The sequence below is a fragment of the Symsagittifera roscoffensis genome, chromosome 8 (assembly GCF_963678635.1).
Source record: "Symsagittifera roscoffensis chromosome 8, txSymRosc1.1, whole genome shotgun sequence".
In the NCBI taxonomy this organism is placed as follows: Eukaryota; Metazoa; Xenacoelomorpha; order Acoela; family Convolutidae; genus Symsagittifera; species Symsagittifera roscoffensis.
The window spans coordinates 22,955,385-22,967,890 of NC_087069.1; the positions used below are offsets into that span (position 1 = coordinate 22,955,385).

The following is a 12,506-nucleotide window of genomic DNA, read 5'->3' on the forward strand; positions in this document are numbered from 1 at the left end:
CTCTAATCTGGAAAACCACAAATTGAAAAAAATCAAGATTTGCTGCCTCAGAGAGAACTGTGGTAGGAACTTTCTGTGCTATTTGAGCAGCAGCTGTAACTTCTGGTTTGTTTTTTTTCTACATACTACACGGTATAGGTTGCAAAAGCATTTTCAAAACTTAACGAAATGAAACCTGTGTTGGTGATTAATAAAACCAGTGATATGCTAAATTTAGTACAAATAATTAATTCGCAAAAGCTGTCACTTTAGTCGAATTCACCATATTTGCCACATTAAGTGACTTTTGATCAAAATCGTCATAAACGTCGCTCAAAACTGATCGCAAATCAATCTTCTTAAACGAACTTCAGGGGGCTAAAAGAAACAATACTTTGCCTTACAGGCCATTCCTCAAAGTGACATTTGGGAAAAGTGTTTAGATTAAAATCAACCTAGCTTGACATTTCAATCGGCTAAATTAGTTTAGGAAAACAAAAATCAGTTTGAGGACCATTTAGTCCTTGAATTAGCTCTAACTTTGGGTTGCTAGTTAAAAACTTTGAATATATTGCATGTTAGAAAATTTTCCATCAGTTTAAGCAAAAATCTGTTTTCGCAGTTTTAAATTATCTGTTTTCTTAGATTTTTTCTCAGTCTAAATGGAACCAACAATCTGCATGTATAAAAAATTTCAGTTTTTGGCTAAAGTCTTATAAAATTAATTTGAAAATGGCAGAAAACGAATATAAAGTTGGCAAATTTCTCTTCAAAGGAAACAACCTGAAATGAAATTGCCTTACACCAACAGTTTAACCTAATATCTCAATTATTATCCCAAAATCAGGGACCATTGAAGTAATGAGTCATCTTTATGGTACTAAATTCTTCATGCCCTTAAAATTTCAGCTTAAAAAAGTCCTTTGGGACTTTCAAAGACGGTAAGAGTATCTTATCACGCTCTCGTGGTATCTTGAAACATGAATCACTTTCAAACCCGCAGGGATATAGACCCAAATTAACACTACAAAGGGTAGGCAATTTCGAATTCCACGTCAAAATCTAACCATTAACCATGTTGCATCTAAGATTGCAAAAATTATATCAACAAACCCTCTTTTCATATCTTTTCCCGCAGGAAATTTTGGGCTGAAAAAAAATGAGTCATAGACAAAGAACAAAATCTGAACAGAATCGGGAAAAGAGGAACAAATCTTTTGTTCAGGAGATGAAAATAGAGAAATCTTCTGAAAAAAAGCTAATCAGATTTTGATAAGAAAATAGCGTTCAAAGCATATATACATTAACTTACCATTTTAATGCCATTTTTGCTGGCATTTTACCGGTGTTTTGCGCATGCTAATTTTAAGTAAAAAGACTCTCACAACTACTTTTTCCTTTCATAGTCTGATTCTAATTTCCGTGCGCTTTTTCACCTTAGGGGCTTGTTGGTTCCTTTTTCTATAAAACTCTTCTGAGAATTGAAGATAGATGTTTTGTATTTGGGGGTGGAAAAAGCAAACCCACGTCGTACTTGCCTCCTTTCGAATTTCCATTCTTTTCAGGCCTGATTTGGGGTCTGAGTTGGGTAAAATGGCTTTGGGCTAATCAGTCTCTAAGTCAATTAGAGTAGCTAATTGCTATTCATATAGCTACCCGCATCCACGTATTATCCCATAAGACCTTCGCACTCCTTGCCTATTTAAATGACGTTATACTTCTTCATATTTCCCATTTGATGGATTTCAATTAAGTGCCCAATCCATTAACAAAGTGGGATTTCCTTTAGACTTTTTCTTAAATTTTGCAACCGTATAGAAGATTAAAGTTTTTCAACTATCTACAGGGGCAATTGATTTAATTTATGTCACAGACAAATTAGATTATGCATGTGTCTCAACTCTTCAGCTTTTTCTGACCTCTTGAAAATTTGAACTATTTAACCCTACACTTAAAGAACAGTGATAAATTTTCGTCATCTGCGCACAAATTTAAAATTAGATTTGGTATCAATGGAGCATTTGAACGAAAGCAAACATTGTCGCATACTAGGGGAAAGAGTTTTTTATTATGAGCTTAAACTCTTCGATGTATGAGAGAGGGGGTGTCTGAGTAGTAATTCTAATAACAGGAGGGGGGTTGGCGTCTGAAACAGGGATCGGAGGAGTCTGAACAGAGAAATCTAAATAGGGGAGTCTGAAAAAAGGGGATCTCAAAGAGGCAGAGAAGCCCTTCCCCAAGGAACTGCTTCTCTGCTATTTTCAGATCCCCTCTTCCGACTTCCATCTTCGGTTTCTTCTTCTTCATATCTCATGCTCTCTTGTGCTGCTCTTACCCTGTTTGATCTCTATGCGTGTATGGTGTGTCTGCATTTGACATCTAAAGGAGAGACTGAAAGCAGTGTGCGGATTACTCGCACTTTCCCGTACCAGAAACAGACCATTGTCTATATTGATCAGCAGCAGTTCTGCCTCGTCCACACTCAAGTGACCCCAGAACCAGTCGGGCTAAAACGTATTGAACAAACATAAGTCACAATGAGGAGCGCTGGTAAAGTGGCTAAGTTTCCGCCTCTCAAGCGAATGATTAGAAGTTCGTCGCCCACAAAGATCCCTTCTGGATGTTTCAGAGAGAGGTAAGATGATCCAGTCCAGAAAAATTGAACCAAAAAATTTGCATGCAATTCTTAACCAGGGGCGCATTTTAGGTTTTTCGTGTTGCGCTGAACAGCTTGTATGTTGTCCATTTCCTTGTAGATAAATAGTGTTATTCAGCTCTACCATGAAACAACATTATTAAATGGGCTGATTTATGAACTTGATGTGTGGCCATGTTATGTTGTTCTGTGAAAGAGTACATAGACATTTGGCGAATACTATATGTAATGATATGGCTGTTTTGAAATTGTTTATGATTTTATAGCTTTCTAGTTCAACTTCTTTTTGTGAACCGAGCGTTCTTACATAACCGCAGAGGGTGGATCTTTCTGTTATAAGGCCCAAAACTGCCAAATTTTCAATTAAGCGTCTTTTTAAGAAAATTTTTCGCAACCCAGCCTCCCCCCCCCGGGGAAATTTTTTACGCACGCCACTGGTTTCAACTAACCAGATTTTTTAGCATTACGATTCACTTTTCAAAATAACCAAAAGATCTATTTTGGGCATTACAATAGAAAAGACCCCAGAGGGTTTCTGTGTAGCAACTATATCCTCAGAAAGAGAAGCTGGCAGTTTTCAAATACTTATTCTACGAATCACAACTTTCATTGAAACCCAATGAGAACATTGGCAGCAGACATTTAAGAGTCATGAAAAATGTGATAATTATAATTATAAGGAAGCGGAATGTTTTCAACAAAAAAACCTAATCGAGAACATGAATTAGACACGATATAGTTTTTAGGGAAAACTCAATTTTTACTTTTTAACTTTTTATTGAGAATAAAAGAACGACTAAAACTCGGATTATACTAGAACTTTGTGGAAAAAAGTGTTCTGTATCCGTAGTAAGTAGCTGTAGCTGTACAAAAAAGTGATGCAAATGTCTGTTTTATGATAATATATGCGCCCTGCCATACGTTATAAAAATCAGACAACGCAGTCCAATTTCCGCATAATTTACAACAAAGTTTTTTTTTATATCCGTTAGCTGAAGCGAAAATCTTTTGAAATCAATTTCAAGTTTACAACTAGGTTGCTTTTGTTGAAACTTAATTTGACCAAAACATTTGACCAGAAACTTTAGAACAGAAGAAATTTTTGAAAATATGAGAAAACAAGACAGCTAGTATCAGGGCAAAGCCCTGAATGTTCCGACTACTTTTTAAGGTCTATGAAGCAGTAATAAAATGAAAAAAATTGAATTAAAAAAAAATAAAAAGAAAAGATTGTTCTTTTAAAATTTGAGATTTTTTGTGAAAATCATCAACCCACACACCATATAAAGTACAAAATGATCAATTTCGCTCCTAGTGGCAAATATATTATGGCAAATAAGCTTCTTTCAAACAATTTGGAACGATTTCTAAAACGGCTTAAATCTCCGCTTACAAGTTAATAGCGCGAAACATATCGCGCGTTACTTCTCCCAAATTGGCCAGCATGGCAATCTTTAAACCCCCATAACTTTACAAAAAATGATTAGAAGTGAAGTATCTATTCATATTTAAGCTCAGGACAAGAATACTTTTTGAAAAATATTTAAAAATTCATTCATGAATGGCTAGTTAAAAAGTCGAATATTGTCTGAAGAAAATAAAAAACCCCCAGCAGAAACAATCCGTTAATTTCGTTACGAAATCCGTAACAATAAGATTAAAAAATTGCACTATAATGTTAGAGTAAGTTATACACAATTTGGTTGTAGTCCGAAAGTCCGAAAAATAACAAAAATCTTTATACTCGAGGTGATTTTTCTATTAACACTTCATTAAAAACTCAAAATACTAAACAATATCTTGTCTGTGATTAGTTATTGGTAGAAATAGGGGTTTAAAAACTGTCAGCTAAGTCAATCTAGGTAAATTTATGGTTTCTTGTAGAAATTCATCTAGAGCAAGCTACAAGCGTTTCTGTGCAGTGAAATAATCTACATTTAATTGCATTTAGTACTTGGTGTTTTTTGCAATCGGTAAGTGTGGCGGATAATCAAACAACCGCCATATCTCCAGACCACCATATACTGAGGCCAAAAATAAATAAATCAGTAATACGTATTTAAATCATAATTACTTAACAATTGCATAACAACAATCAAAATCTGTTGTTATGTTGCACAAAAATATTAAATTTGCGGCTTCTTAAAATAGTAATCTTGTTTTTGGTTTGTTGGCCCATCGGCTTGTTGGCCTACCACCGGTAGGTGTATTTTAGGCCAAAGTTGTGACAAGCAAAAAACTAATAGTTTGTGCCAAACTTAAGCAAGAAATGAATTTGGTGAAGTAAGTAATTTCCCAAACGCTGGGATTTCAAAAAATGGATATATATATATATATATATATATATATATATATATATATTGGTCGGTCAAAAACCAAAAAAAAAGTGATAGCATATTTCTTCGTCCTAACAATTATGTTAAGCGTTGTTAGATTTTAGGTATGTAGAAAAATTGTGCAAATAATACGATTATGAGACCAGGTGCTCCAAAAATCTACTTGAGACTAAAATGCCTCTGGTTTCGAAAACGTTACTCTAAGGATTGGACTAGGTCACTAGTTTTAAATTTAAACATCGCTTTATATAGATCTTTTTAGAAAAAACCCAGCATTTGAGTCGATTAGCATCCCAATGTAAAAGTTGCAGCTGAATAAATCGCTGCTGTAAAGTTTGGATCTAAAAATTATGAATTTGAATTGCGTGCTTTTCGCAAAATACAAAAATTTTTCAGTAATATTAAATCTTTTTAATTTTTTTTTTTGAAAACTTAGGCTGAATGAGTTTTCGTCCGAATGAACACTTGTATGATATGAAAAACTACGAAACCATGCAAATATCTTTTCATGTAGGGTAAGCTTCAGCTGGCGTATATAATCTCTGATCTTATTCTCGGCTGGTTTAGATGGTCTGTTGATTTTTGACAAAACTTACTTATCGGAGGGCTTATTGTTTAGACTTTCGAAGAAAACGGAATTTTTATGCTCGGCCTGGTTTTTTTATTCAGTCAATTTTCGCCGATCAAAATAATAGTTTTCAACAAAATTTTTTTATACCCCATTGAAGATATCAACTTCCTGAGTTCAAATAAAAAAAAGATATTTCAGCTCCGATCATTTGTTGTAAAGTTCTGGGGGTTTGAAAATTACTGAATTGGCCATGTTCATGTTTTGGACTAAATTATTCGCGCTTTGAAGAGTCTGTTCATAATGCTGAGAGCGTAACGCGAAATGTTTATGCGAGGCGAATTATCCCGCACAACAAAAAATTGTTCCAAATTGAATTGAAACTAGCTAATTGGTGGTCGTATCAATTTTGTACGACTCAAAGTTTTGCTGTTGTTTTGGCAAATTTTCAAAAACGGTACTGAGTTCTCTCCTGCTACTTTAGGAAATGAAAAGTTTCTGCATCAAACTATTGACATAACTCAATTTTTTCATCACATGCACTTACTTTTCTGAAAGTTTTACGATCAATTAAGAAGAAGATAGCTTCTTGCCAAAATAAATATCTCAAAGTAGTACAAAGGGGGACCATTTGGGTCGGCATGGGGCCGAATCCCTGGAGGGGGGGTAGGGTGGGCCTTTGTACTCTTATCTAAGTCCGCCCCTGTATGAGTCTGCTAAAAATTCAGTCTGCTAAGAAATCGGACGAAAAGCATGACCGCCCTGGAGTTTCTAGGATAATAATCAATTGCGTTCTCATGGTCAGTCTCCGCAAACATCAAAATTAATTGAATTCAAACTTTGTATAAAAACTTGTCAAAAATTTTGAAACACACTGCAGTGTTTCCACAATTTCACTATAGCTTGTCGCTTAACAAAAGTTTTAGTAGAATAGTGGAAAAGGGACACTTACTGAGAAATTTTTCCCCTCACAATTTTTCCCCTCACAATGTTTACTTTCACACTTTGTGGGTTTTTCAAGTTTTGTTGGCCTTCGTTTTACACCTTCCCTTATCCATTGATCCCTCGTCCCTCCTTTCATCATTGTTCCCCCTCCTATATTTGGCCCTTTTGGCCCTGTTACCCCGAACCCCGAACATAACGCCCGACCACTTTTGTCCCACCTTCAGTTTACCCATCCTCCCCCTCCCCCCACGTTAACGACCTCCCTCAAGTGGAGATGCTGTAAAATTTCAAAGTTTAGGGATGGTTAAGCGAGGGAGGAAATGAATTTGATTGGCTGAAAGGAGGAAAAAGGTTTCGGGGGAGATGAGTTGAAGCAGGGGTGGATCTAGGATTTTCTCGAGGGGGGGGGGGGAATTTTCAAAAAAATTCCAAAAACTTTGTCGATCCTTTTTTTTAGGTCGACCAAACTGATTTTCCGAGCACTCCCAAAGCACTAAAAAGACCCTGTTTTTGGAAAAAATTGCTGCGTCGCAAACAAAATTTTGAAATCAGGCCAAAAAAGAGGCGTTTTTAGGCACTTTTTGTAAAATTTTGACCAAAAAATTTTTGGCGCGCGCTCTTCCTCAAAATTAGAATATGTTGGCGCCGAAGGCGCCCTCAGAAAATTTTTAGGGTCCGTCATCAAATATGGATATCTCAAAATAGTACAAAGAAAGGACCTTTAAGGAACTTGTAGGTTTAGATATTTCGATTTTGTATTTAGATTTTCATATTTAGATTTCAGCTATGGCATATTACTTAGATCCTTAGATGTTTATATTTAGATTTAAGCTATGGCAAACTAGTTCTAGTTTTTGAAGCTTAGTTTAACGCTTCCCAAGCCTTAAAAATGAATATTCTCTGAAAATCGAAAGAAAAATGAGTTTTTCCTTTTGTTATTAATTTTGTACAGATAACTTTGTACAGAAATTTCAAAAACTTCAAGTTTATTCGCTTAAAACGGCGCATAAAAGAAATCTCTAATCTGGAAAACCACAAATTGAAAAAAATCAAGATTTGCTGCCTCAGAGAGAATTGTGGTAGGAACTTTCTGTGCTATTTGAGCAGCAGCTGTAACTTCTGGTTTGTTTTTTTTTCTACATACTACACGGTATAGGTTGCAAAAGCATTTTCAAAACTTAACGAAATGAAACCTGTGTTGGTGATTAATAAAACCAGTGATATGCTAAATTTAGTACAAATAATTAATTCGCAAAAGCTGTCACTTTAGTCGAATTCACCATATTTGCCACATTAAGTGACTTTTGATCAAAATCGTCATAAACGTCGCTCAAAACTGATCGCAAATCAATCTTCTTAAACGAACTTCAGGGGGCTAAAAGAAACAATACTTTGCCTTACAGGCCATTCCTCAAAGTGACATTTGGGAAAAGTGTTTAGATTAAAATCAACCTAGCTTGACATTTCAATCGGCTAAATTAGTTTAGGAAAACAAAAATCAGTTTGAGGACCATTTAGTCCTTGAATTAGCTCTAACTTTGGGTTGCTAGTTAAAAACTTTGAATATATTGCATGTTAGAAAATTTTCCATCAGTTTAAGCAAAAATCTGTTTTCGCAGTTTTAAATTATCTGTTTTCTTAGATTTTTTCTCAGTCTAAATGGAACCAACAATCTGCATGTATAAAAAATTTCAGTTTTTGGCTAAAGTCTTATAAAATTAATTTGAAAATGGCAGAAAACGAATATAAAGTTGGCAAATTTCTCTTCAAAGGAAACAACCTGAAATGAAATTGCCTTACACCAACAGTTTAACTTAATATCTCAATTATTATCCCAAAATCAGGGACCATTGAAGTAATGAGTCATCTTTATGGTACTAAATTCTTCATGCCCTTAAAATTTCAGCTTAAAAAAGTCCTTTGGGACTTTCAAAGACGGTAAGAGTATCTTATCACGCTCTCGTGGTATCTTGAAACATGAATCACTTTCAAACCCGCAGGGATATAGACCCAAATTAACCCTACAAAGGGTAGGCAATTTCGAATTCCACGTCAAAATCTAACCATTAACCATGTTGCATCTAAGATTGCAAAAATTATATCAACAAACCCTCTTTTCATATCTTTTCCCGCAGGAAATTTTGGGCTGAAAAAAAATGAGTCATAGACAAAGAACAAAATCTGAACAGAATCAGGAAAAGAGGAACAAATCTTTTGTTCAGGAGATGAAAATAGAGAAATCTTCTGAAAAAAAGCTAATCAGATTTTGATAAGAAAATAGCGTTCAAAGCATATATACATTAACTTACCATTTTAATGCCATTTTTGCTGGCATTTTACCGGTGTTTTGCGCATGCTAATTTTAAGTAAAAAGACTCTCACAACTACTTTTTCCTTTCATAGTCTGATTCTAATTTCCGTGCGCTTTTTCACCTTAGGGGCTTGTTGGTTCCTTTTTCTATAAAACTCTTCTGAGAATTGAAAATAGATGTTTTGTATTTGGGGGTGGAAAAAGCAAACCCACGTCGTACTTGCCTCCTTTCGAATTTCCATTCTTTTCAGGCCTGATTTGGGGTCTGAGTTGGGTAAAATGGCTTTGGGCTAATCAGTCTCTAAGTCAATTAGAGTAGCTAATTGCTATTCATATAGCTACCCGCATCCACGTATTATCCCATAAGACCTTCGCACTCCTTGCCTATTTAAATGACGTTATACTTCTTCATATTTCCCATTTGATGGATTTCAATTAAGTGCCCAATCCATTAACAAAGTGGGATTTCCTTTAGACTTTTTCTTAAATTTTGCAACCATATAGAAGATTAAAGTTTTTCAACTATCTACAGGGGCAATTGATTTAATTTATGTCACAGACAAATTAGATTATGCATGTGTCTCAACTCTTCAGCTTTTTCTGACCTCTTGAAAATTTGAACTATTTAACCCTACACTTAAAGAACAGTGATAAATTTTCGTCATCTGCGCACAAATTTAAAATTAGATTTGGTATCAATGGAGCATTTGAACGAAAGCAAACATTGTCGCATACTAGGGGAAAGAGTTTTTTATTATGAGCTTAAACTCTTCGATGTATGAGAGAGGGGGTGTCTGAGTAGTAATTCTAATAACAGGAGGGGGGTTGGCGTCTGAAACAGGGATCGGAGGAGTCTGAACAGAGAAATCTAAATAGGGGAGTCTGAAAAAAGGGGATCTCAAAGAGGCAGAGAAGCCCTTCCCCAAGGAACTGCTTCTCTGCTATTTTCAGATCCCCTCTTCCGACTTCCATCTTCGGTTTCTTCTTCTTCATATCTCATGCTCTCTTGTGCTGCTCTTACCCTGTTTGATCTCTATGCGTGTATGGTGTGTCTGCATTTGACATCTAAAGGAGAGACTGAAAGCAGTGTGCGGATTACTCGCACTTTCCCGTACCAGAAACAGACCATTGTCTCTATTGATCAGCAGCAGTTCTGCCTCGTCCACACTCAAGTGACCCCAGAACCAGTCGGGCTAAAACGTATTGAACAAACATAAGTCACAATGAGGAGCGCTGGTAAAGTGGCTAAGTTTCCGCCTCTCAAGCGAATGATTAGAAGTTCGTCGCCCACAAAGATCCCTTCTGGATGTTTCAGAGAGAGGTAAGATGATCCAGTCCAGAAAAATTGAACCAAAAAATTTGCATGCAATTCTTAACCAGGGGCGCATTTTAGGTTTTTCGTGTTGCGCTGAACAGCTTGTATGTTGTCCATTTCCTTGTAGATAAATAGTGTTATTCAGCTCTACCATGAAACAACATTATTAAATGGGCTGATTTATGAACTTGATGTGTGGCCATGTTATGTTGTTCTGTGAAAGAGTACATAGACATTTGGCGAATACTATATGTAATGATATGGCTGTTTTGAAATTTTTTATGATTTTATAGCTTTCTAGTTCAACTTCTTTTTGTGAACCGAGCGTTCTTACATAACCGCAGAGGGTGGATCTTTCTGTTATAAGGCCCAAAACTGCCAAATTTTCAATTAAGCGTCTTTTTAAGAAAATTTTTCGCAACCCAGCCTCCCCCCCCCCCGGGGAAATTTTTTACGCACGCCACTGGTTTCAACTAAACAGATTTTTTAGCATTACGATTCACTTTTCAAAATAACCAAAAGATCTATTTTGGGCATTACAATAGAAAAGACCCCAGAGGGTTTCTGTGTAGCAACTATATCCTCAGAAAGAGAAGCTGGCAGTTTTCAAATACTTATTCTACGAATCACAACTTTCATTGAAACCCAATGAGAACCTTGGCAGCAGACATTTAAGAGTCATGAAAAATGTGATAATTATAATTATAAGGAAGCGGAATGTTTTCAACAAAAAAACCTAATCGAGAACATGAATTAGACACGATATAGTTTTTAGGGAAAACTCAATTTTTACTTTTTAACTTTTTATTGAGAATAAAAGAACGACTAAAACTCGGATTATACTAGAACTTTGTGGAAAAAAGTGTTCTGTATCCGTAGTAAGTAGCTGTAGCTGTACAAAAAAGTGATGCAAATGTCTGTTTTATGATAATATATGCGCCCTGCCATACGTTATAAAAATCAGACAACGCAGTCCAATTTCCGCATAATTTACAACAAAGTTTTTTTTTATATCCGTTAGCTGAAGCGAAAATCTTTTGAAATCAATTTCAAGTTTACAACTAGGTTGCTTTTGTTGAAACTTAATTTGACCAAAACATTTGACCAGAAACTTTAGAACAGAAGAAATTTTTGAAAATATGAGAAAACAAGACAGCTAGTATCAGGGCAAAGCCCTGAATGTTCCGACTACTTTTTAAGGTCTATGAAGCAGTAATAAAATGAAAAAAATTGAATTAAAAAAAAATAAAAAGAAAAGATTGTTCTTTTAAAATTTGAGATTTTTTGTGAAAATCATCAACCCACACACCATATAAAGTACAAAATGATCAATTTCGCTCCTAGTGGCAAATATATTATGGCAAATAAGCTTCTTTCAAACAATTTGGAACGATTTCTAAAACGGCTTAAATCTCCGCTTACAAGTTAATAGCGCGAAACATATCGCGCGTTACTTCTCCCAAATTGGCCAGCATGGCAATCTTTAAACCCCCATAACTTTACAAAAAATGATTAGAAGTGAAGTATCTATTCATATTTAAGCTCAGGACAAGAATACTTTTTGAAAAATATTTAAAAATTCATTCATGAATGGCTAGTTAAAAAGTCGAATATTGTCTGAAGAAAATAAAAAACCCCCAGCAGAAACAATCCGTTAATTTCGTTACGAAATCCGTAACAATAAGATTAAAAAATTGCACTATAATGTTAGAGTAAGTTATACACAATTTGGTTGTAGTCCGAAAGTCCGAAAAATAACAAAAATCTTTATACTCGAGGTGATTTTTCTATTAACACTTCATTAAAAACTCAAAATACTAAACAATATCTTGTCTGTGATTAGTTATTGGTAGAAATAGGGGTTTAAAAACTGTCAGCTAAGTCAATCTAGGTAAATTTATGGTTTCTTGTAGAAATTCATCTAGAGCAAGCTACAAGCGTTTCTGTGCAGTGAAATAATCTACATTTAATTGCATTTAGTACTTGGTGTTTTTTGCAATCGGTAAGTGTGGCGGATAATCAAACAACCGCCATATCTCCAGACCACCATATACTGAGGCCAAAAATAAATAAATCAGTAATACGTATTTAAATCATAATTACTTAACAATTGCATAACAACAATCAAAATCTGTTGTTATGTTGCACAAAAATATTAAATTTGCGGCTTCTTAAAATAGTAATCTTGTTTTTGGTTTGTTGGCCCATCGGCTTGTTGGCCTACCACCGGTAGGTGTATTTTAGGCCAAAGTTGTGACAAGCAAAAAACTAATAGTTTGTGCCAAACTTAAGCAAGAAATGAATTTGGTGAAGTAAGTAATTTCCCAAACGCTGGGATTTCAAAAAATGGATATATATATATATATATATATATATATATATATATATATATATAT

The 12,506-nt window shown here is 35.0% G+C and overlaps 1 protein-coding gene across 1 annotated transcript in view; it reads right to left on the minus strand.

The window, feature by feature from the left end:
- Positions 1-2,282: 2,282 nt before the first annotated feature.
- The window catches only part of LOC134853508 (uncharacterized), a 15,232-nt gene continuing 5,008 nt past the window's right edge, over positions 2,283-12,506 (minus strand). The window contains exons 6-7 of the mRNA XM_063869507.1: positions 9,911-9,988; positions 2,283-2,486 (exon numbers count right to left, since the gene is read on the minus strand). Of these exons, the coding sequence (XP_063725577.1) occupies positions 2,283-2,486; positions 9,911-9,988 (282 nt within the window). The remainder of the gene's footprint in view (positions 2,487-9,910; positions 9,989-12,506) is intronic.